This window comes from Hydra vulgaris, chromosome 06, assembly GCF_038396675.1.
Source record: "Hydra vulgaris chromosome 06, alternate assembly HydraT2T_AEP".
In the NCBI taxonomy this organism is placed as follows: Eukaryota; Metazoa; Cnidaria; class Hydrozoa; order Anthoathecata; family Hydridae; genus Hydra; species Hydra vulgaris.
The window spans coordinates 55,695,320-55,722,513 of NC_088925.1; the positions used below are offsets into that span (position 1 = coordinate 55,695,320).

Here is a 27,194-nt window from a genome sequence, read left to right on the forward strand (position 1 = left end):
AGGGTTAAATATTTTGAAAGATGAAAGAGATACTTTTTACTGAATTTTTCTTTGATGCAACCACAATAGTCAAAAAAAAAATGACAACTTATTAGTAAACTTGGTGAGTTGTATAATGATTTTTCAATACAGTTATAATTATTTTTTATGTAAACCATTTTATGAAATGCTGCATTCTTAAAAATGTTTAAAAGCTCTCCTAAATATGTTTACTCCGAGAGTGAATAAAAACGTATTTTATTGTAATTAAAAAAGATATATCAAAATAATTGTCTTTGGTATAATTTGGCATAATTATATATATACTTATATAGTATTGATTTTTTGTTGAACAAAAACCATTTTTATATTTTGAGGAGAGATACGTTGTAGTACGTCCACCACTTTTTTAATAAATGAATGTTTTTTTGTTTATTTAAGAAATATGGCAACCCAAATGTTCAGCAATCAGTAAGGTAATACAGATATATATAATTTGTTGTTTAATAACGGAATGTTAAGTAGTTTATTGAAAAAATATTCATGTTCTTGTATACTTCTTAAATGCAAAGAAAAATACGAACTTTATTTAAACTCTTTACTCCTAACAAGTGATGATATATGAATGTTGGATTTCTGTGTCCAGTTAAGAACACTTATATCGACACGTCTGGTGTTGTTAATAGTTGAGGGGGTCGTCGTCCATTGACGGTAATAAAGAAATAAAAAATTTTCATTAGGAATTTGTTTAATGAAGCGTAAGGGAGACTTTTGATTGATAGGTCCTTTGATTCGGGAATTCACGAAGAGCGCGTTAAGTGAGTTGGAATAAGCAGATAAAAATTTTATTGACGTGTAAATAATTTATTATAAAAAAACTAGTTATAAAAAAAGCTAAAAAATAAAAAAACATTTTATTCATAAAAAAATTTACAATTTAATTCAAATGGTGGCGCGTTACATATCCATTCCTCTTCTTTATTTGCTTCTTCTACTTTTTCTGGTTGTTTTATAATTACGAGTTTTAATTCCTGTTTTAAGCATTTTTCAAAATTTAAACCTCTCATCGGTCTTTTTAATTTCTCGTCTTTGATTAGAATTTCAAAAAGGTCGAGATGTCAGTTCTTTCTCCCAATCATCATTATTATTTACATAATTCATTTTTTTATCTAAATAAAGTTGGAAAAAATGATAGTATAAAGTTATATAAAGTATTATTAATAAAAATGAAGTAATAAAAAATGGAATAAAAAAAAAAGACAAAAAATGGAATAAAAAATATATATTCTAAATAAAAAAATTTATTTCTTGAGAAGTTGACAAGCTTGACATTGACCACATTTCTTTACACAAAAATAACGATCGTTTATTAATCGAGAATGTTTTAAGGATTCTTGATTTAATTTAAAGAAGTAAGGGTACATTGCCAAAAAAAAAGAAAATAAAAAGGTTTAACAAAAAGTTTTTTTAATTTATTAAAAAAAAAGATAAAAGAAAAAAAGAAATACTTACTTTTTTGGTTATTTTTTTATTTTTAGTGTATCCACTTTTGTTCATTTTTTTACTAGCTATAAACATAAAATAATATCATTCTTATGTACAAAGTTTTCAGATGTAATAAAATGATATTGTTCTGTAGCCCAATTTACATAATCTTTTAATAAAATATAAAATTGTTCATACTGAGTATTATTTAAATAAGAATGAAAATAATGAGGTAAAAATATTTCACTGTTTGTATATAAAAATAGGCATGTTCGTAAAAAAAATCTAAATGTTTTTTATATAAAAAATAAAGTCCATATTGTGTTTGCGAGTAAAAGGTTTGATCCCAAATAATATATTTTTTATCGTAGTATTCAAACGGCATCACTTCAGGTAGTATTTTAAAAATGCTTCAATTTCGAGTAGTATTCTATCATAACCCATTTTTCTTTTACATATTTTTTTCAAGGTTGGAACTTTTTCATATTTTAAGTTTATTCTCGTGTGTGGACAAAACCATACCCATTTAAATGTAAATCATATTCTTCGAAACTTTTTCTTTGTATTTTGATTTCCATTTTATTATAGTTATCTAAAAAAATATTAAAAACATTTACAATATTAACATGAATAAAACAAAGTTCTGTAATATAAAAATATTGTTTTTTTGCCCAGTTTATATATTTCATTATTAAATGATATAAGTTTTTCATTAAATTTATTTCTAATTGTTTACGTGGATCAGCAAAATACGATATTTCTTTAAAAAGTAATTGAAATAAACTGTAAAGGTAACGTCTTTGAAGATGAAAAAATAATAAATGTTTCTTTTTTTCGTAAATGATGTTTCTTTGGTAGCAGTAAAATAATAATCTATTTTCATCTTTATTTTTCCATTTTGAGGGTAGTTTGGTTTTATCAAATAAAGAAATGATTTTATTTTGTTATTGTTCAAACTCGTTTTCGATTCGTTGAAGTGCCAAGGTTCTTTTACATAAATCTTTCAAGGTTAATTGAGATTGATTTTCAAGGGTAAATTTGTTCAAGTTATCTAATCTATTATCGTCGTATTGAGAAAGATAATAAGAAAAATGTCGTTCGTTTGGATAAAACCAAATCAGTATTTCGTGTTTAAAGTTTTTAATGTGAGAATGGATGTTTTCCAAATAAGTGCAACGTTCTTTAGTTTTTTTGTCCAATTTTTTGACTTTTTTTTCTCGTTCCATATGTTTTCTACGTTTATGCAGAAAGTAGTGAAATGAAGTAAATTCTTTTTCAAGTATGTTGACAATATTGCCCCAGTTGCTGCCCATTATTTAATTAGTTAACTAAAAAAAAACAACAAATATAAAAAAAATACAGTAAAAAAAATTTTGTTTGGGAAACAAGTCATAGTTTTACTATACAAGTAAAAAACTATGATTTGTTTCCCAAAAAAAAAGTTTTTTAGTAGAAATCAGGTTTTTGAGCCCATTCGGCTGCTTCAGGTGGTTCAGGTAAAGGGTTATAAAAATTGGCTTCAATGACTGCACTTGGATAAAATGTGTTTGGTGGAGAATAAACAGGTGGTAGATTTTTAACTACGCTTTCTTCGTAGGTTGGCAATCGTGGTATTTTGTTTTTATATTTATTTACAATGTTTAAACGATGAATGGCTTTACACATTACAAGTAAAAATTCCAATTGGCTTTCCAATGTTTCATAAATATGTCCTTGTTCGTCTTCTATAACGTTGTCTTTGAAGTACTCTATGATATCCATTGCAGTTTTTAAATTTTCTTTGATTTCTTTTGGTATTCTGTGCATAAATCTGATACTGTTCACATTGGCAATAGTTAGTTCAAGACTGATTTGTCTGAATATTTCTACTGAATTCATTTTTTTATTAGTTAATCTAAAAGGTAATGTATAAAAAATAGAGATAAAAAATATGAATACCTACAAAAAAAATAGAAAAAACCATTTTTTACATAAATATATTATTGAATAGTAATCGCAATAAATAAATTATTATTAAAAATAAATTGTTTTAGTTCTTCGTGCAAAATGAAGTTGGGGAAACCAACAGCTACATTATATTCTTCGGTAGGTTTATCAAAAGAACTGGCATTTAAACTTTGAATATAATTTTCTGGGGTGATAATATGAGCAAAAAATTTATCATTATTTCTTAGAGTAAAAGTTATTTTTTAGCAAAGGGCCATTTTAAAGCATCATCGAGCTTGCTTCGAATGAGTTGGAAGAAAATGGCTGCATTGTTTACATTTGTGTTTCGAGTATATATTTTTATTCGATAATAATACCCTTCTGGTGAGTAAACAGCTTGTGAATAACAAGCTTCATCTGATAGCAGTCTTAGATTCATTTGATCGAGTTTGATGATATGTTTGTCTTTAAAGAGGTGTTGCTTAACTTGTGGTTGTTGAATTGAATTTTTTAATACTAAGAATTCTGTGCTGTTTTCTTCTACGATTTGATTGAGTTTTATAATTTCTTTTTTGAGATTTTGAACATCTTCTTGATTCGTTAACATGGTCATGTTGTCATAGGTGAGTTTTTTTAATTCTAGCATTTCTTCATTCAATTTATTAATCGTTTGAACTAGTTTCATGTTCTCTTGTTTTAGATTTTTATAATCAGCAATTTGTCTAGCAATAATTTCTTGAAGATTTTTAACGCTACTTATGTTGTAGTTGAATGCAAGATTTAAATAGTTTAAGTTTGTTTTACCATCTTGAACAATTTGTTCCATATGTTGATTATGTTGATCTTTATACTGATGGAAACAAATAACAGAGTGTTCATTGTAGTTGTCATTCATAACAGTATTACAAAAAAAGCATATTTTTGGTCCCATTTCGAGAACTTCGTAATCACACTCGTGATTTAATAAATCTTCTACTTTTTTTTGCATGTAGAACAGTCATGAAAGTTGATTTGTTCCAATTTGTCTTTGGAGCATTTGAGTTGATGATCCATGAGCTGTTCCATAGCAAAATTTTCATCGCAAAACCAACATGGAAATTTGTCCATTTTAATTTATTAGTTGCTGAAAAAAAAACATTTACTTATATAAAAAAATCATAATAATAAAAAAATACACCAGTTTTTAAAAACAATTAGAATGATTAAATATAAAGTATTAACAAACACGGCAACTAGATTAAATATAAAAAAAAATCTATTTCTATGTTTAAATTTACGTGTTCCTCATTGTTTATATCATGAAATATTTCATTAAATGAGATATTTTCTACTTCATCGTTTTCTTCATCTTCAAAAACATCACCAAAATTAGGAAACATATCATCAAATTCATCATTATTATTCATTTTTTTTAGTTATCTAAAAAAAAAAGATGTATTTACAAAAAAATAATTAGAAATTTAATTCTGGTAAATCATCCAATTTATTCATAACATCAATGATATATTGTTTTATGTCAATTTCATCTAAAATTTCGTGAATTTCTTTTTTTTATTTGATCTACTTTTTTTACTACTTCTTCTTCTATCATTTGCTTTTTCAGTTCTTTAATATAATCCATTTCTTCCATTTCTTCTCTGTCTTCTTGTAGTAATTGTTCTAAATAAATTTCATATTCTTTTTCTGACATTTCCTGCATGTCCATTATTTCTTTTATTTCTTTTTCTTCTTTCTCAGTTTATAATAACTCGTGGTAACAAATAAGTGATTCGTTGATACATTCACCATAACTAAGAGAAAAAAATAAAAAATGTATTGAAAAAATACAAAAAATAAAAAAATACAAGTTTATATTCTAACCATCCGCATTTTTTGATGTATTGATTTATTTTTTTAATATATTGGTTTTGCTAAAAAATAAAAAAACTAATTTACAAAACATTTATTGTAATATAAAGTTTGCAATCATTTCCATAGTTTCTTTTATATTTTTTATAAGTTCTGGATTATTTTCTTTTGTTGAAATGTCAACAGTCCAATTCCATAACGCATCATACAAAGCACGAGCTGCTTCGATTTTTGTTCCTTTTTTTTGATATATTAAAGTTATAAATCTCATCACTCTTTCGTTACTGCTGTTGTAATCGTATTGTATGCATTCGATTTCTCTTTTTTGATAACCAAGGTATTGACCCAAAGTATCCCATCGTGTTTGCAAACGTGCTGCTGTTTTCAGTTTAATTCGAGAAAAATTAATTTTTTTATACTAAAAAATAATAGTTATAACAAAATATATCAAATAATTAATTATTATTGATTTATATTGTCGTAAGTTATATAAAAGTTCTTTATTATCGAGTTTATTTTCCCATGTTGATAAAACAAAATATAAATATTTTATAGCTGATTTTTTGTTTGTATGTCGTAGTATAAATAAAGTTGAAACGATTTTTAATTTATCAAAGGTTTTTATGTAATTTTTATTGATTTTTTTAATCTCGTTTCTTCTAAAATTTAAAGAAAACGCCGATTGATTCCATTCGGGGTGGAGTTGTTTTGCGCTATTATTTATAATTTCTTTATTCATTTTTTTTTCTATTATATATAAAATAGTTAAAATAGTTATAAAATTGTATATAAAAATATTAAATTAGTAATATATTTGTATATTAAAAAATATAAAATAAAAAAATATACAAAATAGTTACAAATAATATAAAATATTATAAATTTTCTGGATCCGCACTTTCTAAAAAAAAAAAAGTGAGAGGGAATATTAAAAAAAAATATTTATATTACTTTATTAATAAAAGTAATAAAGTTAAACTTACGAGGGGATAAGTCCCAGTGGGAAGGTCCAACTTCTCTATTTTCGAATACTGGATACGGACTTTCTAAAAAAAAGTAAGAGAGAATATTAAAAAAATATATATTTTTTATTAATAAAAACTAGTAAAGTTTAACTTACGACGGGAGTGGGAAGGTTTTGCTCTGTTTTCTAAAACGAAGTTTCGAACAAAATTGCGGAAATTTCGCATTCTTATTATTTCTAAATCTATAAGAAAATAGTATTTTAAAAAAAAGTTATTTTTTGATTTCATGTGTAAAGCGTAAACCAAATACCTCTTTGTGGGTTGTACGCAAAGACTTGATTGATGGCGCGTTTTTTACCATCTTGAATGATAAAAAACTGATCATGAATACTATCATTGAATAGTTCGTATTAAATTTTGTTTATAGTTATGTATCTCATTATTATTATAACTGAAAAATACGTTCATTTAGATATAAATACTATATTATTTTTTTGTAATAAATAAAATATATATATAAATAAAAAATATCATTTTTCTTACAAAATGCCTAAAATAAGGTATACTCCTAGATCGTTAGACACTGTAAATATGGCCGTACAAAAACAACAGTTCCAAAAGTAAAAAAAGCAGTTCAAACACAAACGAGTACAAAACAGAGTTCAACATCGACACAGACTGAAAGTCAGTATTTACCGAGCAATTGTAAAAGAAAATTATCTTGTTTACGAAGAACAAATAACAGATATAAAGATAATAAAACAAACCGTAAACTTGGAAGAGTTGGAGAATAAAACGCTGGGTTCATACTGGCGAATCATATGTCGATATTAAACATCAATTAAAAGAAGCAAACATAAGACGAAAAAATAGAAACAAATAATATATTTATATAAAATTAAAAATTAATATAAAAAGTTTTTTTTATGTTATATTTTAATTTGCGTATATCACTTTTCTTTTTGTGGTTGTTGTTGTTTGTTTTTTTTTTATCTAAAAAAAAATAAAAAAAAATTCTTAAAAAAACATGATTTTTTTTATTTATAAATAATAATTTAAAAAAATAACTTACTTTTTCGTTAGATGAAATAGTTTCCTTGTTTTGTTTTTTTTCTTGAAGTTTTTCTTGAAGTTTTTCTTGAAGTTTTTCTTGAAGTTTTTCTTGAAGTTTTTTTTTCTTATTGTAAAGTCTATTCCGTCGTTTATTTCTTCGTTAAAAATTTCATAATTATCTTCATCATCCTCGATGAGGATGATTTCTTGTTTATCTCCGATATCTAAATCAGAAAACTCAAAGTCTTGTTCGCTAAATTCCAATTCTTGACAAATTATTTCTTTATTTTCTGAAATGATTTCTGACATTTTTACAGTTCTTTTCGTAAAACGAGTTTTTGCCATTTGGTTTTGTTAGTAAAAAACGCGCTTCTTAGGTATAAAATTTAATCTCTACAGGTTAGTTTGTATAAAAGAGTAAGTGATGCAACTTTATGCAATGAAAAGAAAATGCTGTGTCATGGTAATTAAATTTAGAAAGTTTTAATAACGCTTTTATGAACAAGATTAAAGAGATTAAAAACGGAGTAAACAACTTTTTAAAAACTCTACGAACAAAAAACTCTGCGATAAGTGTTAAAATAACAATTTAAATGAATTCAAAACTCCATAAACCATCACGTCGACGTAGCATAGTGCATTCGCTCGCCGCACTATGTTTCAAACGCCATGCCATTAGACCGTCGTGGGTTCGGCTCTCGTTAGGTAGAAAGTTTAGAAAGTTTAGAAAGTTCAATGTTAAACGGTGGGTAGAAATACTCACCGAGTGTTGTCTAGAAAGTTATATGTATGCGGTGGGTAGAAATACTCACCGAGTGTTGTCTAGAAAGTTATATGTATGCAGTGGGTAGAAATACTCACCGAGTAATGTCTAGGAAGTTATATGTATACGGTGGGTAGAAATACTCACCGAACGGTGGGTAGAAATACTCACCGAATGATGTCTAGAAAGTTCAATGTTAAAACGGTGGGTAGAAATACTCACTGAGTAATGTCTAGGAAGTTATATGTATACGGTGGGTAGAAATACTTACCGAGTGATGTCTGAGTGTGTGAGAACAAGTGAGCGTACGAGTGTGTAAGTAAGCAGGCTAAGTAAGTAACTAAGTAAGTAAGTAAGAAATACGGCCGTATAAAAAATAAACACTATAAGAAAAACATAAATAAGTAGGCCTACTAAGACAAAGTAAAGATGGAATAAGTAAGGTTGTGTCAGGGTGACACCATGTTTTTTATCTTGTAAAAAAAAGATATAAAAAAAGTTAAAGTCAAAAAAAGTTAAAGACAAAAAAAGTTAAAGTCAAAAAAGTTAAAGTCAAAAGTTAAAGTCTAAATTGAGTGCAGACGACATTGATTTTTCCCGTATGATTGTAAGACCGAATTTATTTTAAAGACCTCCCTATTATAAAAGTATTTTAAGACCCAAATATACATCTAAATTACCCAAATACACACTGGATGGGCAATAGCCTTTTCATAGAGATGCTTTTTTTGAATTTTTTGATAGGACCTCATTTGATGAAAATGAGTTAACAGATCCTAATAATACGGAATTAAGAGTACTTTGACGTAGAAGAATTAAGAAAAGTTTGAAAAAAAAAGGGTCGATATTCTAGAAAAGCACTAATGTGTTATCAAAAAACAAAAAGCAAGTATATAAATATTAAACAAAATCGTGAAATGGAACGAGTATGAAAACCGATATATCGTTTTGTTTTAACAAAAGTGGATCGCGATAAACAAAGAAATATTTTTTGAAAATGAGACATAGGGCTGCTAAAAGATATATTTTTGTTCACCGAAAATCGAGACCTCATCCTAGATCTCATCATTCTTTAATTGGTAAAGGGCGAAAACTTATTCGTAGAAAACGTGGTAAAGGAATCCTTGGTAGCTTATTAGGAAATATACCCGTACTTGGTGGTGTATTTAAAGCTATATTTTAATCGGATTAAAAAACAAGTATAGAAAACCTCAACTCTACAAAACGATTATTTACAAAAAATGAATTCAACACAAGTGTGCAAACATGCAAAAGACTCATATAAAAAAGTATTGTAAAAAATGCTTTATTAAAAAATTTCGACAACACGTACAAGAAAATTCAAAAGAATATCTATGGTTGTTGAAAGACATGAAAAAACAGAACGACAAGTTAAAAAATTTACGAACTGATACTAGTGCGTTTGGCGATTATATTCTGACTTATGAATACGAAAATGGTATCGTTGAAATCATAAGCGGCGACAAAAAAAACGGAAACTTGAAAACATCCACTTTTTTCGGAGGATTTATATTAGACTTTGATATTATAAATAAATTATATTGTATTTTGCATATAAATGAAGGTGTTTTTTTTGTTGGTAATAAAATACCAAAAATAAAATGTTAAAAAAAAATAATGGTGTTTTTTCTGTTGTTTTTTAAAAAAAACTATAAATTTAGTTTTTTTTTTAAAAATTTAGTTTTTTTTTTGAAAAAAAAATGGAGTTTAAAACTTGTTTAAACGAATTTTATAAATCGATTATTAATTTAGAAATTTCTACCTTTACAGGTGATGATAGTTTAAAACAAGTCAATGGTAATTTTAAATTAGTACATTTTATAAATAAACCTCTACAATTTCTTTGGTACAACAACTCGATCATGATTAATAACAACTCTGTAAACATGAATTTTCTAATAATCTTAATAAATTATAAACAATTAAACTTAAATAAAAATGCATGAAAATGATTAATGGTATATTAAATATAGAAAATCAAACATACAATAACTATAAGAATTATAGTAACTTATATTTTCAATATTAACATCTATAACACATTTAAAAGTACAATTTAAAAAAAGATTACAAAAAACTAATTTCTTAATATAAATAATATAATATAATATAATTAATAAAATTTTAAAAGCATGGTGCTAATGTCAATGCAGCTGACTATTGGAAGTTTACACCTTTGCATGAGGCTGCTGCCAAAGGAAAGTTTGATGTATGCAAACTACTTTTAAAGGTATTTCTAATAATCAGCCATGACGCATTCACACAAACTTATTAAAAACTGGGATAGGGATTGGGATTTTTGGCTTTTTAGTGTAGTCCTGTTATATTGCAATATTGACTAGCATGACGTAGAGTGCAGGCGGTGAGATCTGTTGCAAGGACACGCCCCTGACGAGTGGCGTTAGTGCATGTCTCGGGCTCTCCGAAACGTCATTGGTGATCGCAGTGCATTCCTTAGGAGGGGGATCACCATTATCCACTACTTAATTCTGATTGGTTACCATGGCACTAACATTTCTTTACCTCTTACACCCACGTATTATAGCGCTTTATGAGCTTTATATTATGAATTTGTTACATTAACGACATTTATATACTTTTATCTCACACAGGTGATTATCAATTTTCAGTTTGTTATCTAGAGTTTAGACCATATATAGTAACACATTTACTAGCCTATTTTTTCTTTTTATATTGCTCGTACTTATATTTTTTATCATTTTACTTTAAATTTTGTTATCTACTTATTTTATTGTTTTTGTATGGTGCGATAACTTTAGCCATGGTTGCCTTTAATGAACCAGCGGATCGATATTGACTTGTTTACTCATAGACCATTGTTTTATCATTTGTTTAGTATGACTAGAGCGTAAGTTATTGTTCACCTAATCCCTGAGTCCTAAAATTTTCTTCCTCCTTCAAAATAGTCTTTACATTCATTTATGATTCTCACCCAATGACATTATCTACAATCTACTTCTATTTTCACATCTCCCAGATCTACGTGACTGGACGGCTCCGTTGGTCACTTTTTGCGACCATTGTGTCGCATAAACAAAAAAATGGAGTTTAAAACTTGTTTAAACGAATTTTATAAATCGATTATTAATTTAGAAACTTCTACCTTTACAGGTGATGATAGTTTAAAACAAGTCCATGGTAATTTTAAAATATTTTTTCGTTTGGATGGAAGTAAACAAATCAAAGTAACTCGTGTTAATAATAAAGCCCATATTGATTTTATTTATGACGAAAACAAACACGAATTTGAAATGGTATATGAAGACCTTGTTGATGTTATTAAAGAGTAATTTAACATTTGGCTACTCGAAGAAGCAGATGTTAAAAAAAAATGACTTTTAAAACTTATGCAGAGGATTGTTATCCATTTCCACACTTATCTGATTTTTATATTTTACTATTTAAAGCTACTAGTAATGCAATGGGAGATTTTTCGTTGTCACATCGTTTGAAACAGGGTCAAATTATTAACGTAACTCGTTCCAATGATAAACTCAATATTGTGTTTATATATGAAGATGGAGAAGAACATTCTTTTAAAATAACTAAAAAATATTTTTATCTTTTGTTCTAAATTCTCTTGGAGGATGGTTTATCGACGAAAAAGACAGAAAAGACATTGTAGATCTAAGATACGTAAGCGAGGAAGAGTCCGACGAGGAAGAGGGTTAGCTTATTTTATAACCCCTAAAAATGTAACCAACAATTTGCAAGTGGGTTCGCTGTTATACGGTATAAAAAAAGCGTGGAAAGGCAAAAAAACAAAAACTCCTCCTGTTGCTGTTGCTACAAAACCTGCCAACCCTTATATGCCTCCGGATAAAGTGTTTGAAGTATATTAAAAAAAAAAGACAGATGTAAAAAAAAATATTATATTATTTCATCTAAAGAATAAACATGTATAAATAAAATATTGTCTTGTTTTTCTTCTCCTTTTTTTTTTTATAACGTTTTATAAGAATTGTTTTTTTTCCTTTGCAAGTTAAGCAAATTGTTTTATGAAGATGTATTTTTGCTGATCTTTTGGTGATGCTGTTAAAAATCCATACTTCTTTATTTATAACGTGTAAAGTGCAATTTTTTAACAAGTGATTGTTTTTTTCTTCTTTTAAAACAACAAAAAACAACTCGCCATATCCGTTACACGTAGCGCATTTTTCTTCTATATTGTCTTCAAGTAACGTGTGTGCTGTTCTCTTCATGTTTGTTTATATTAAAATCAGAGCTATTTGTCTTTTATTTCTTTTTTAGTCTTGCGCTCATCAATAGGGACATCTAAAAATTGATTGGTTGTCTTTAATCGTGTGTAATTGTTTGCATAAATCCTATCCATTTCAGTTTGGATCATTTAATAAATATTTTCCTCGTTCATCACAGATGGAATAGCCTGAATATCCAATACGGATAATTTGTTCCACGTAGCTTCATAATTTGTTCTTAAAAATCCTGCATCTTTTAAAAATCTTTTAATAGCATTTTGAGCCAATATTTGTTTTTCATAAATATCATAATTCAAAAGAATTTGTTTTCATAGACAATAGATCTCTTTCCAGATTTTCCTGTTTTCTCATACATAAATGCGATTGCATGTCTCTTTCAAACAATTGTTTGGCAGTGTTATAAAGGTGTGGAAAGAGTTCTTTTTTAATAAATTGAAAAAATGAATAGAGATTTATTTGAACTTGTGCAGAAGCATGAAAAGTTGTTACTTCATAAAAATAATGGTTTAACAGTCTGCACAATGAAGGTGAATAAATTTGATCAGTATATAATACATTTTCACTGCGAAAGACTAGAGCAACGAAATAAGCGGCAAATGCTCCACATAAACTACTATCATTCCATTGAAAAGAAAATTTATTGTATGAAAAAAGTACGTTTTGATTGCCAGTGATTTCACTATATTTTAAAATAAATTTGGTAAACCAATAAAACTCGCGATTCTCTGCTGTCCATTCTGTAGGAAAATGATTGGATTGTCGTATATAAAAATTAATTTCAATTTCATTGTAGTTTATATTTATAGTGTTGATTTGTACATTGCTATTTACTTCTTCTACTGCTTCAAACAAATGTTTATTAAATCTTAAATGTTTTGGAATTTGTTGCAATACACTTTCTTCTCCTAAACTATCAAAACAAAAAAAATGACCCTTGTCTATTTTCATCGACACTCTCCAATGTTGACCTGCTTTTTTTGTGGTTTCATTGTTGTAAATGATAAAAGAACCATTTTTTTTCATATGATTAATAAAATAAATTTTTTTTGACTTGGTTCATCAAAAGCATAAACTCCTATAAAATAATTTTTAAAAAAACGAAACAAAGATTCATCAGTAGCCATTTATTCTTCTTCTTTTTCTAAACTAAAAAAACTCGTAATAAATAGTGTTACAATAGCGTGTAATATATAAACAAATAAAGTTTTTTTATCGCCTGTTCCTTCCTTTATAATTCCTTCAATGTTTCTTTTAACTGATTTCTTTTTTAAAGCACCATCTTGTTTTTCTATCAAAGAAGAGACGCTAGGTATTACTTTTGTAATAAACGTATCTATGAAACCGTCTGTTTGATCACCGTCTGTTTGATCCATATTAGGTTTGATATCTCTGTCTAGTAGCAAAACAGTAAGTTTGGCTTTATAGAGTTCAGCTATATAGTTATCACCGAGTTGGTCTTTCAAATCATCAAAGGGGTTGAGATGAATTGGACAAAGCTTAGGACTTTCGAGTAAATTAAATTGACTGTTTTTAAAACATTTTGCAATACTGTAAGAATTTAATGTTATTCTTTTAGAATCGAGCACATTTTGTAAAAAATCAAATGATTCTTTATCTGTATAATGTTCTTCTTCTACACGATCAGATGAAGGTGAAGAATTTCCAGACTTGTTTTCGTAATGTTTGTATCTTTTAGACACTTCATCAAGCGCGCACACTTCGCAATTGTTATGTACTTTTTTAATGATGCTATTAACGCGATTCATTTTTTTTAATAAATATAATATGTAAAAAAAATTTATAAAAATTGATTTTTTATATTTTTTTTATTCGTTTTATTAAAAGAATACGCTTCTTTTTTTAATAAAAAAGCAATTTTTTTTTAGTTGTGGTTGCTGGATATGGAATATATATCAATTAAAGAAAATCGTGTGTGGGGTTATCATTGTGTAAGAGAACTATGTTTAAGATCGCTTAATGATAAAAAATATTTTCACGTGCAAGTGATACCCTGTTCAAAGTTTGAACAATTGGATAAAAAATATAAAAATGTGTTTTAATATTGCCACGATAACATTCATGGATTGAGCTTTCATCCATCCTTTAAATATACTGGTGAAATTAGTTTTTGTGCTTCTGTAATCGAGTATTTAAAAGAACAATTAAATAAATACAAATGGAATCTTGTATTTTACAAAGGGGGTGATATTGAAAGAAATGTTTTTAATTCAATCAATACAGAAAGTAAAATTTACAGTTTTGATTTGAATCGGTTACTTTTTCCTAAAGTATGCAAGCTGCCTTCGTATGTCATCAGTGAACCGTTGTGTGTGGAACATTTCCGTCATTCTTTTACAAAAATACACAATTTGGAACATTGTCCTTGCAACGAAACATATATGTTTTCATTTTATTTAAAAGATTATATTAATGGATACGTGCATACAGATATAAGTGTTGGAGACTATAGAGGTTTTATCAAATTGATAAAAGAAAATATGTACTGTATGAAAGTTTTAAAAAAAGACACTTGTGAATGTTTTAATAATATATTTAAAATAAATAAACTTGTGTATCAACTTTTTAACATCGAAAAAAAAAAAAAAAAAAAAAAAAATGTTTTGATTGTAATCCTTCTCTCGCAGTCACATAATATTTGGTATAATTAGTGTTTCTGGGTATAGGTTGTTTCGATACTATTTTGTTAGTATTGTAATTATAAACTTCGTTTTCTTTTCTGTATAAAACCATTGAAATGTTAAAGTTTCTTTTAAAGAAAAAACACCATTGAGCAGTAGGGAACATTTCTACTACACTTTTTTTTGTGAAAATTACAACGTTCAAAGGCTTTATAAATGTAAACTTTATCTCCTTCTTGATGAACTTTTTTTTGTATAAAATATTCATAAATAGGAGCAGGTGTATAAACGGTGTAATAGCCATTATGAAAAACTTTATCGTTGAATGAAAAGGAGGCGGTTGGTCCATGCAAGCTGGATAATCGTTTTTTAATATATTACAAATTTTCTTCAAGTTATCATATTCCCATTTATTAGGTAGATAAGGAAATAAAAAATTATACTTTAAAGATTGTTTAAGTTTGTTTTTCCACGAAGTACATTTCTTTTCAATGTTTTTTGATTTGTAATAAAGTTTATACACTTTAATAAACTCTAGTTTTTTTTTTAGTTCTTCGTGTCGATTTTCCACTGTTGTTTTTGTTATATTTAAAAATCATTGTTAATCATGCGACATACTTCAAACATGTTAGTTCTCCATGAGACAGGTTGTTCTGCAAAATTCATATAACGACGAGAAGTTTTTTCCAACAAATGAAGACAGTTTTCATAGTCTTTAGCTATAAATATATAATACAAATCCATCCATTTTTCTTCTTCCAAGTTCAACTCCAATTTAAAATTTTTTAAATAAGTAAATATAATTTCTTGCCATTCTTTATAGGTGTTATTTAAATGGTGAAATTCAAACAACAAAGGATGTAACTCATTATCTGGATAAAAAAGTTGAACAGCTCTGATGAGACTTTCGTCAAGTTGTTTGCTAGTCATTTTCTCTTTCAAAAATGAACTAGAATTAATTTTTTTACCCTTTATATAGGAAAATAGTTAAGAAAAAAACAAGTTTTTTATTAATAAAACAGGTTTTTTTAATTCAATTTAAAAAGTTACAAAAAAATTGTTCTTCATCTTCTTTTGGTACTTCTAGTACTTCTGGATCGACTTTGGCTTTTTTTGCTTCACTCGCTTCTTTTTCAGCAAACTCTGCGCAAGCTTTTTTTAAATTCTGATTATAACTTCTAGGGACACCATTTTTATTCATAGTGTTGTGGAAAGAAGGTTCTACAGCTAATAATCTTTCATACTCTGTAACATGAATCTGATATTCTTCTTTTGCTAAACGTATTGAATAACCGTTAAACTCGATTGTTTTTAATATGAGGGTTTTAGGGTAAGCCACACTCATATAGGCTCTGTTTTGAGCTGTTTACTATACATACTATGCATCAAACTTTCCAATACTTTTTTGGTCGTTTTGTTATGATTAAATATAAAAACTACATTATTAGTAATTTTGCCTTTGGACATTTTAAACTTGTTGTCGTCTTTTGTTAATTTCAGTTCGGATCTGAATAAATAATTTGTTCTGTTGAGATCGCACATATCTCTGTACTTTCATGGTAATAAGATTTCACAACCCTCAGTGTTTGGTTTGTAAATCAATTCTTTTTTAACATAGTTAAATTGTGCCAGTGGTTTAAGAGGAACAGTGGAATATTGTTTATCTTTTATATTTTTTTCTTCTTTAAATTCAATAAGCCACAAAATAGCAGCAGCTAATTCTGCAAATTTGACATAGGTGTTATCGTTGCAATAAACAATTTCAAACTCTGACATTTTTGTTCACTGTGTTTTGAATAAAATTTTAAATTAAAATGAGCTTCTTTTATACTGTTTGACTTGAAAAGAGAGATTAAAAAAAAAAGAATTAAACAAGTTTTTTTAAAGAATGTAAAATATGACATACAAGTTTAAAGTTCAAAGTGTGGTATGATGAACTTTAAACTTTGTACTTTGTAATGCTTTTAAAGAATGTAAAATATGACATACAAGTTTAAAGTTCAAAGTGTGATATGATGAGCTTTAAACTTTGTACTTTGATACTTTGATTCTATTTTAATGAAAGAGATTATGTTGTTATGACCACCAATTTATATAAAAAGAGTAAAAAAAACTTGTTCAAATCATCAACATTATCTGGTAAAGTCAGTGAGATATAAAAAATGTAAGGAAAAAAGAGAACATGTGGTTTATTTTTTAGAACAAAAACGCAATGTATGTATTTAAATTTTTTTAGATAAATAAAAAGGTTGAAACAAAAGAGAGCGCTTGTTTTAATTTGAGAAGCACAAAGGATTATATACTTCAACCACAACAACGTATTTTAGTAAACGCTGGAGTGTATATTGATTTAATGGAACCAGATTTAGTAGGTCACATATATTCAAAGTCGGGTATAGCTTTTAAATATGATGTTGCTGTGTTGAATTCTCCAGGAATAATAGACGCTGATTATAAAGATGAAATTAAAGTGTTATTGATAATTCATTCAAAAGAAGAATATATTATTAATCCTAGAGATGCTGTTGCTCAAATGGGATTTGTAAAAATATTTAAAGCTGTAAAAAAAGTAATTGAAAGTGATGGATGTGCTTGTCGTGAAGTGACAATGACAATAATTAAAGATGTAGAAAGAAAGAGTGGTTTTGGTTCCACTGGAAAATAAATTTTTGTAATATTTTTTTATAATGTAAAAATTTTTTTTTAGATTATTAAAAAATTATGGCTGATAAAATTGCAGAAAATAGTAGACCTTCATTTAACATTTATACTGACAATCCGAGTATTTTATTCAATGGTTTGTATAATGAGAAAATAATGAACTTAGATTTTCGTTTATCCATTTTAGAAGAAATGCACAATAATAATGGACATAGTTGTAAGATATGGATTTTTGAAAATTTTATGGAGCAATTAAAAAATGAAAACAAGGCTTATTATAGTGTGCTCTTTTATTAAAAAAACTATCAATTTTTAATGAAAATGAATATCAATATAAAATGTGATAGCCATGAGGAAGAAGAAATTGGATTGTATATTATAATGAGATTCTCACCTTATGATGCTATATTAAAATGGCCTTTTATAAATCACGTCATTACATTTAAACTATGTGGATCTAATGGCAAGCAAATGAAAAAATGTTTTATTACTGAGAATAATGTGTCTTTTCAACGATCTGCAAAAAATGAAGAAAATGTTGGTTATGGTTATTGTAACTTTATAAAAAAAGCAGACATTAATGATTATTTAATTGAAAATAATTTATATATCAAATGTAAAATTAAGTAACTTTTTAATATAAGGTGTTTTTTCAAAAAGGTATAAATAATTTTGTAATTTTTTTAGAAAATTAATAAAAATGAATAAAAACGAACATCTTTGGGATACTAATTTTAAACTAAATTGTGAAAAATATCAAATTGCATTTGCTTGGGATTACATTCAAAAACTAGATTGTGAACAACATAGTCGTTTAGAAAGCATACTTGCTTATGCAAAAGACTATCAACTTATTTCATTTTTTTTTTTTTTTTTTTTTCAGTTTAGAATATATTTTGCTGTTTAATAAAATAAGTTACATAAGATTATCACGTAGTAAAATATATAAACAAATAAGACAATTTAAAAAACAGAGCGGGACTCAAAGAATATGGGTAATACAATACCACCACAATCTTTTCATAGAGCCCCTTGAAAAAATAAATTTCGTCAAAATGTTCAAATAAACTGCAGATGAAAGTAAGATGTAAAAACTTCAAATTCAAATACTCAAGGATTTAAAATATATACACCATTGCATAAATAACTACAAGAGATATGTACAATTAACTTTTCAAAGAATAAAAAAGTAAAACTATTTTGATAAAACTTAACGGAGTTTTTGTAATTCCACCGAATTAAAAATGTGTTTTTTGCTAGCAACTTAAGTGAGTTTAATGATTTTACCATATTATCTTTTTTAGCTTCTTTTTTTTTAAAATAGTTCCATATTTTTGGTCCGTGAAATGCTATTGAACATTCTGTAAACTTGTTTAGTTTCTTAGGCAGTTTAAAGAAATTTGATTGGTTTGTTCTAAGGAAATACTTTTCATTTATATTTTTTTTAAACTTACAATTAAAATTTACTGGAGTTAGGTTATTTGTAAACACATACATAAAAATTAGGTGTTGATAAATATTTATTTCATAAATATTCATCATTTTCATGTCAAGCATTAAGGGTTTCGTGTGCTCCCTTCTTTTTTTTCCGTATATAATTCTACACGCATGTTTTTGAACACTTAGTATTTTTTTAAGTTTAGTAGCTTGCGTGCTGCCCCATGAAATATTGGCATAACTGATAAAACAATGAATTAAAGAGAAGTAAATTAATTTAAGACATATAATATTAACATAAGGACAAACTCGGTACATCATGCCGATGGTTTTACTAACTTTTGATTGTAAATATTTAATATGGGGAAGCCAAGATAAATGTTTGTCCACAAGTATCCCTAAGAACTTTAAAGAGTCTTCCTGTTTTATTTCTTTATTATTTAAGAAAAGATCTGGTAGTTTGAGGGGAAGGTTTACTTCTTGCGACTTTTTATAAAATAATGTATACTTTGTTTTTTTAACGTTTAATGAGAGTTTATTTGCTTGAAACCAATCATTTATTTTATTTAATTCAAAGTTCATGTCAGCATAAAGTTGCTTGATACTATAGTTGGAAAGAAAGAGATTTGTATCATCAGCAAACATAATTGGGTTTAATTTCACTGATGCATTACTTAAGGCGTTTATATAAACTAAGAATAAGAGAGGGCCTAGTATTGATCCTTGGGGTACTCCACAGGGGACTTTAAGAATTCCGTATTCTTTTTAATGAACATATTGTGTTCTATCAGTAAGGTAACTTTTAATCCAATTAAAGTCCCTATTAATTACCCCATAATACTTTAATTTTTCTAACAAGATGGAATGACCAACAGTGTCAAAAGCTTTAGTTAGATCAATAAATATACTTAAGGTAAATTTATTTTCATTAAAGCCATTATTTATTTGATCGACTGATTCAATAATCGCATGTTCAGTTGAAAGATTTTTCTGAAATCCGAATTGTTTTGGATAAAAAAAAATTGTTTTTTGTTAAGTGGTCAAAGATTCTATTATAAACTACACGTTCGAATATCTTTGAAAATACAGAAAGCAATGATATTGGCCTGTAGTTAGAAACATTCGCATGATCATTATTTTTATAAACTGGATTTACTTTTGCGAGTTTTAGTACATCAGGAAATATTCCTTGGCCCAGTGAAAGCTTGACTATATAGAACAATGGTCTACTGATGCTTTTTTATTTGAAATTAGTATATTGCTGGGAATACCGTCAAATCCTGATGAATTTTTATTTTTTATCGAAGAAAAAGCCGTTTCAAATTCTTTTAATGTCAAATCGACAAAATCATACAACGTTTTATCATTTGATGGTGTTAGATAGGTTTTATAAGAATTAAGGGGTGTTGTAATTTTGTTAGCTAGATCAAGTCCAACATTTGTGAAATATGCATGAAACTCTTTGGATATTTTTTATGACAGAATATATCATTATTATTTATATTGATTCGTTTGGGTAGCGAAGAAGTTTTATTTTTATTTTTTCCTAGTATGCTATTAATTACAGCCCATGTCGTTTAGTGACGCACTTGATAATTTGATTGAAAATGATTTGAAAATGATTTGAAAATAAAAATAATTTTTTATCAAACTATTGGAACTATTCAACAAACTATTTCATTAAGTTTATATTTGGTTGTTTTTGTTGATATTCAGCGACAATGTGAAAGTACAGAAGATTATATTAAAAATATGTTACCATCAATGAGTATAATAGATGAGGATAATAGTATTCAAAATTATTTAACGAATTTAAAATTTATAGCAAAAAATTTGTCTGAATTATTAACTTTTGCTTATAAACATAACGAATGTACTCACGATTTAGAATATGGTTTTAATAATTTATTTGTTCAATTGTAATTATTTTTTTAGATTAACTAATAAAACATGGAAATAAATAATTGGGTTTTAATGAAATTAGAAAACAATGTCATGTATAATACGTTTTAAGACGTCTTAAAGTTTTTACAAATGCATGATGGTGCTCAATTGATGGAAATTAATGAAGAAAAATTAAAAGAAATAAAAAATGATGTTTGTGTTATAGATAGTGGTTTATTATCTTATGTTTGCGAGGATATCAAAATATACAACTTGTATTTGACACTTCTTATGGAAATGTTTACAGAGTGCAATAAATCTGCCGATTTGTTTTATCGTTATCAAAAAAATGGTATTATTATAACACCAAACGATAAAATAAATTTAAATTGTAGAAGATGTATGAGAAATTATTTTAGAAATTTGATAAAAAGAACAATGTTAACAAGTATTAATTTTCATGATAGTGTTTTGTTTTTGTAAATTTTTATTGTAAATTTTTTTTAGTTAACTAATTAAAAAATGAATAATGAAAATTGGACTGAAGATCACATTAAATGTATTACCAAATATTACAAGCTACATCATTCTGAACACGAATTGTGGAAGAATTTGAAAGAAATATTACCTATTTTTTATTTTCATTTTGTTATCGTTAAAGAATATTTAACTATGGATGATCATCAAGATGGAATACTGGGAGAGTTTCAAAAAATAACAGAAATTATAAATAAAAATAGTGAGCTGATAAAAAATTATGTAGATATACGTAATTCTTTATTAGAATTGTTAACTCATATGATTGTCATTTGCAATCTTGCAATCGAAGACGACGAGTTTATAGTAACAAAAGAAAAAGTAGAATATACGAGAAGAGATGAAGCCATGTTCTTGCATATAAAAACAAATATAGTCATAAAAGATTTTATGTTTATTTCAAACCACGAAGAAAGATTGTTGTTAAAAAAAACAATAAAAAATTATTTTATTACTAGTTTTATAAATATTCTTAATAATTAAATTTTTTTTTTTAACTTTTTAAACTTTGTACTTTAAACTTTATGCTTTAAACTCTGTATTTTTTAGGTTAACTAATAAAAAAATGGATTTCCTTCAAGAATATGGAAAATACATCTCTCATAAATACAAAAATTTGGATAAACTGAATCCAGATATTGCTTTTGAATATAAAAAACTAAAATATTTTGTTAAATATGGTGAAGATGCTAAACATTTTACTAAAAATTTTCATGTTAACAGATTAAAAGAAACTATGGATGAAATGAATAAATTAACACGAGAAAATGCTAAGAGAGATTGTTTTAAAGACATATTAAAAACTTCACAAGTGTATATGCAAGCCATGTACAAATTATTTACTACAAATCGAGAAAATATTGAATGGTTTAATAGAGAAATAGCAGAAGAAAAAGAAAAACAAAATACAGAGATGTGGCTATGTTGGAGTATATTGAAAAAAATGTTCCTGAATTCCGCAAAGAAGTAATGAATTATTTTTGTTTTGAAAATAAAATTGAAAAAACAATACGTTTTCGTGTAGAGTTACTACGATCATTTTTAAAAACGATGGAATATTTGAGTACTTTTTGTTTAGGTTAAATAAATTTTTTATTATATTTTTTTTAGATTACATAATAAAAAATGGAAGATATGACATTACAAGCTGCACAAAAACTGAATGCTTATACAGAAACATTTTTACTTGCTCATTTTATAGGTCATTGTTAATGTAAAAGTAATAATTTTTGTAAACAATGTAGTGAATATATTGAAAAAATTTGTCAAGAATTAATTTCTGGTGATATGAAAACAAAACTTTTAGAAATAACAACATGTATATGGTTTGATGATAAATTAAAAATATAAAACTTTTTTTAGATTACATAATAAAAAATGGTAAAATTAATAATACGAACATCAAATAGTGTTATGACACCAGCACCAACATTATGTCAATACTTGGATTTGTGTCCAGATTGTCGAAAGACTAAAGTTGTTTACGCACTAAATGATCGTTCAAAGAAATTTTTCATAAATAAAATAATTTTTAGATAATTTTTGTTATTTTTTATTGTATTTTTTTAGATAACATAATAAAAAATGTCTTTTGAAACTCAAGTTGAAAAATTAATCACTCAACTTTTAATAATATCAGCTGGTATTTATGATGACACTCAAACAATACAAATGTTAACGCAACAAGCTGAATCTTGTTCAAAAGAAGATTGTAGTGGTTATAGTCTTTGTGAATCTTGCAAAGGAAATTATGATCACATTCATTGTTATATTCACGAAGAAAATATTAAAAAAACTGTACTTCAAATATTTGAAAATTATACTTTATTAAAAAAAAAAAATTTTTAATTATTTTTTAGGTTACATAATAATAAAATGGATGTGTTTTATGAAGCTGAAATTATTCAAAATGAAGATGGAAGTTTTGGTATCGTTGATGATAAAATTGTGAACATAGATCTTGCACCTCTTATCTTTGAACTCATAGAAGTTGATATTTTACAATAATGTTGAAAAATGGGGATATGATTGTCTTTTACCTTTATTTCCATTAGAAGATTTTCATCCGAGCACTCGTAAAGGAATGTCTCAAGAAGAATTGGATGATTTTGTAAAAGCAGTTCATCAAATAAAAACAGAAGAATTACAAGTTATAAGTTATTCATCTGAAATTAAAAATGTAGATTTTTTGAAGTTATCATCTGAAATTAAAAATGAAGATTTTTTGAAATTGCAAGCGTCAATGTTGATGTTAAGCAATCACGAATTACAAATGTGTGAAAAGGTTGCGAAAAAACTTGACTGCATCAAACAATTACTTTATTTTATTTGTAAAAAACCTGGTGTTGCATATGAAGCTCATTGTAAAATTGCTCAATGTGATTGTTCCCCTGTTTGTGTGCTTTGTAATTTGAATTCTTGTTATGCTTATGTAGAATTAGAAACTGTATATAAAATATTTAGTCTTTATTTTTAGATTACATAAAAAAAATGAAAATAATAAAAAAAGCTTTAACTAAACTCAAGTTAACTACAGAACAGATTATGGAAATTTATCAAAATCAAGAGAATGACATTCGTTTTTTAGCCGTATGTGAATGTTTAGAATACAATGAAGATAGATTTGCTTGTTTTAGTTGTCAATGTTCAGCTGAAAAAGTCGAAAATTTTTACAATATGATAAAAAAGCTTCTATAAAGATTGTTTTATCGAGGATTTTATTAAACAAAACTTTTTTTATTTATAAATACAAAATACGTGATTTAGCTAGCTGTAATTGTCTTTTGGAACAAATGTGTTTTGATTGTAAATATAAACAAAATGTAATTTTTATTTCTGAAAGAAATGATAGTGAATATAAGAAGAGATGGGGAGAAATTTAATTTTGTATTATTTTTTTATTTTTAGATTAAGTAAAAAAAATGTCAAAAACAACCTTGGAAGAATTTGATTTATATAGAGAAGTAGTCAAGAAAGATCTTGATTTTCGTGGTTTATTAAATTATGTTGCAAAATCTGATCCAAGTAGCGAATTAGAAAAAAGTATGCTTTCCACAAACGATTGTGTGATTTGTAATTCCGTTCCATGTGATACTTATCAAGAACTTTGAGATTTTAAAGCATGTGGCATTTGTCGAGAAATATATATAAAACTAAATAAATATATATACGACAACGATCTCGTGAACAAATATCAAATGGAAACATCAAATTAAATTATTTTTTTGTAATTTTTTATTTGAATAAATTTTTTTTAGATTACATTAAAAAAATTAAAACTAATATAATATTGGCAGCAAAAAAATTGGGTTTAACAGAAGTTTTGTTTAAAAAGACTTTTGAATATCATGAAAGCGAAATTTTGAGTTTGGCATCATGCCCATGTCATAAGAACAATATGTGTTTAAAATGTAAAAAGAACAAAAAGGAGATTATACGCTCAGAATTTGATGATTATGAAAGGAGATATAAACATTTTTTATATATAGAATAAAAAATTTGTCAATTTTTTAAATAAAAAGATACTAAGGTAAAGATATCAGATAAAAGCTTAAGTAATTATCTGTTGTCTTTATCTCAGTTTCTTCTTGTATTTTCTTAAAGCACCAACAAGCGAAAGCAGATTTTTACGTTCAGAATAAAGTTTGTTTTTTATATATTGTGATAAATGTTTTGAATCGATTTTTTTTTAAATTTTTTAAAGTAAATGTTTTTTTAAATTACATAATAAAAAATGCAACTAACAGAAAATGATTTGGATTTATTGATGGAAAGCATATACAAATTCAATTAAGATCAAAGTCATCCAGCAACTTTGGAAAAAATTAGAGAACATCTATTTACTTCAAGACAAACTTTATGTGAATCATGTAGATTGCATTTTTTGAAATACGATTGGGATAATTTTTTTATCAAAGAGCTTAGATATTTGAATATACCTTCTATATTGATTTTGATGGTGTTTCAATATATTAAAATACATTATCATGTTTATTTAAATTTGAATTTTGAAAGTTTTTATTATTTTTATAAAAATTTATCTGAAGAAAATTTATTCAAGCATGTGAAAGAAAAATGTCTCGAAATTGAAAATTGTAAAAATTTATATATTTATATTTTTATATATATTTAAATTTATATATTTAAACGAATTTATATATTTCAAAATAAATTTTGTTATTTTTTTAGATGAATACTATAAGACAAAATCAAAATAAAAAAATGTTGGTGAAAATATTAAATATAAATTCTTTGGTTGTGGAAAATAGTCCAAAATATCATTTAGAAAACAAAACTTTAAATGATGACGAAGTATTATCATTGAAATTTTTGCTGAATAATGAGAATGATAATGATTTTTTGTTTAAATTGCGAATGAATTTGGATTTTATACTTTTTTTTTTGTTTTTTTTTATCAAATATACTTACATGTACATTTATTAAAATAAAAAAACTTTTTTGTAATATTTTTTTGTAATTTTTTTTTCAGTAAATAATAAATTTTTTTACCTTTACAACAACAAAAAGCGCTTCAATGGCTTGATGAAGGAATCAATTTTTTTATTACTGGTGGTGCTGGTTGTGGAAAAAGTTATATCGTAAAAGAAATTGCTCAAAGTATACAAATTTATAAAACAATACATATTACTGCGAGTACAGGAAAAGCAGCTCATTTATTAAATGGTGTCACTATACATGCTTTTGCTGGTATAAAAACCGGTGTTAAAAGTTTAAATTATTATAAACGTCATATGCATCCTGGCATTAAAAAAACGTGGTTGAAAACTGATGTTTTAATTATTAATGAAATTTCAATGATTAACGCTCAAACATTTGATTTATTACATTTAATAGCTTGTGAAATGAAACAATGTTATGATGAATTATTTGGTGGTATTTAAGTTATTGCTTAAGGTGATTATTTTCAATTACCACCTATTAAAGGAGAACTTATTTTTAAATCTAAAATATGGCAACAATACATGACATAAGTTTTGGTTTTAACTGAATGCTTTAGACAAAAAGAAGATGCGCAATTTTTTGGAGCTTTAAATGAAATACGTTTTGGACAAGTTTCAGACCAAACTATTGATTGTTTTATGACGCGTTGTTTTGAAAAAGATAAAAATTTAAACACTAAATATGCAAGATTATTTTTTAGAAATATAGAAGTCGATGTTTATAATAATAAAAAATGGAGAGTATAAAGCATGAAGGCTATTGGTTTTATGCTAAAGATGTTATTAAAAATCCAAACGTACAATGTTCGTTTCAGATTCCAGCAGCTGTTTATCTTAAAATGGGTGCTATTGTTATGCTTGTGAGAAATATCATGTGGAGGAAGGTTTGTGCAATGGTACTAATGGTACCGTCATCTTATTAGAAAATAATGCTGTTTGGGTCAATATGAATAAAAAAGAAGTCAAAACTGAATGTGTCAAAGAAGAGATTTTAGATTGTTCTCATGCTGTTGTAGCCTCAGGATTGGGTTTACTTTTAAGATTAGCTTTTTCTTTTACTGTTCATATAGCTCAAGGAAGTACAATGAATAAAGCAGTTGTTCAATTTAATTCAAAGACTTTTAATAATAGTCTTTATTATGTTTCTTTATCACGAGTTTGTAATATTAACGATATTTTTATAATTATTAATAATAAATTAGAATTACGAAAAATATTTAAAAGTATCACTTTTAATAAAGATGTTTTACAATTTTATAAAAAATACATGCAATTTTTTTTAGATATAAAAAAAA

At 26.2% G+C, this 27,194-nt stretch overlaps 1 protein-coding gene across 1 annotated transcript; it reads left to right on the plus strand.

The window, feature by feature from the left end:
* The first annotated feature begins 16,817 nt into the window (after positions 1-16,817).
* LOC136081517 (deoxyuridine 5'-triphosphate nucleotidohydrolase-like) lies at positions 16,818-17,585 on the plus strand. Its single transcript, XM_065798839.1, has 2 exons — positions 16,818-16,847; positions 17,157-17,585. The coding sequence occupies exons 1-2, from the start codon at positions 16,818-16,820 to the stop codon at positions 17,583-17,585; spliced, it is 459 nt and encodes a 152-aa protein (XP_065654911.1).
* The last annotated feature ends 9,609 nt before the right edge of the window (positions 17,586-27,194 follow it).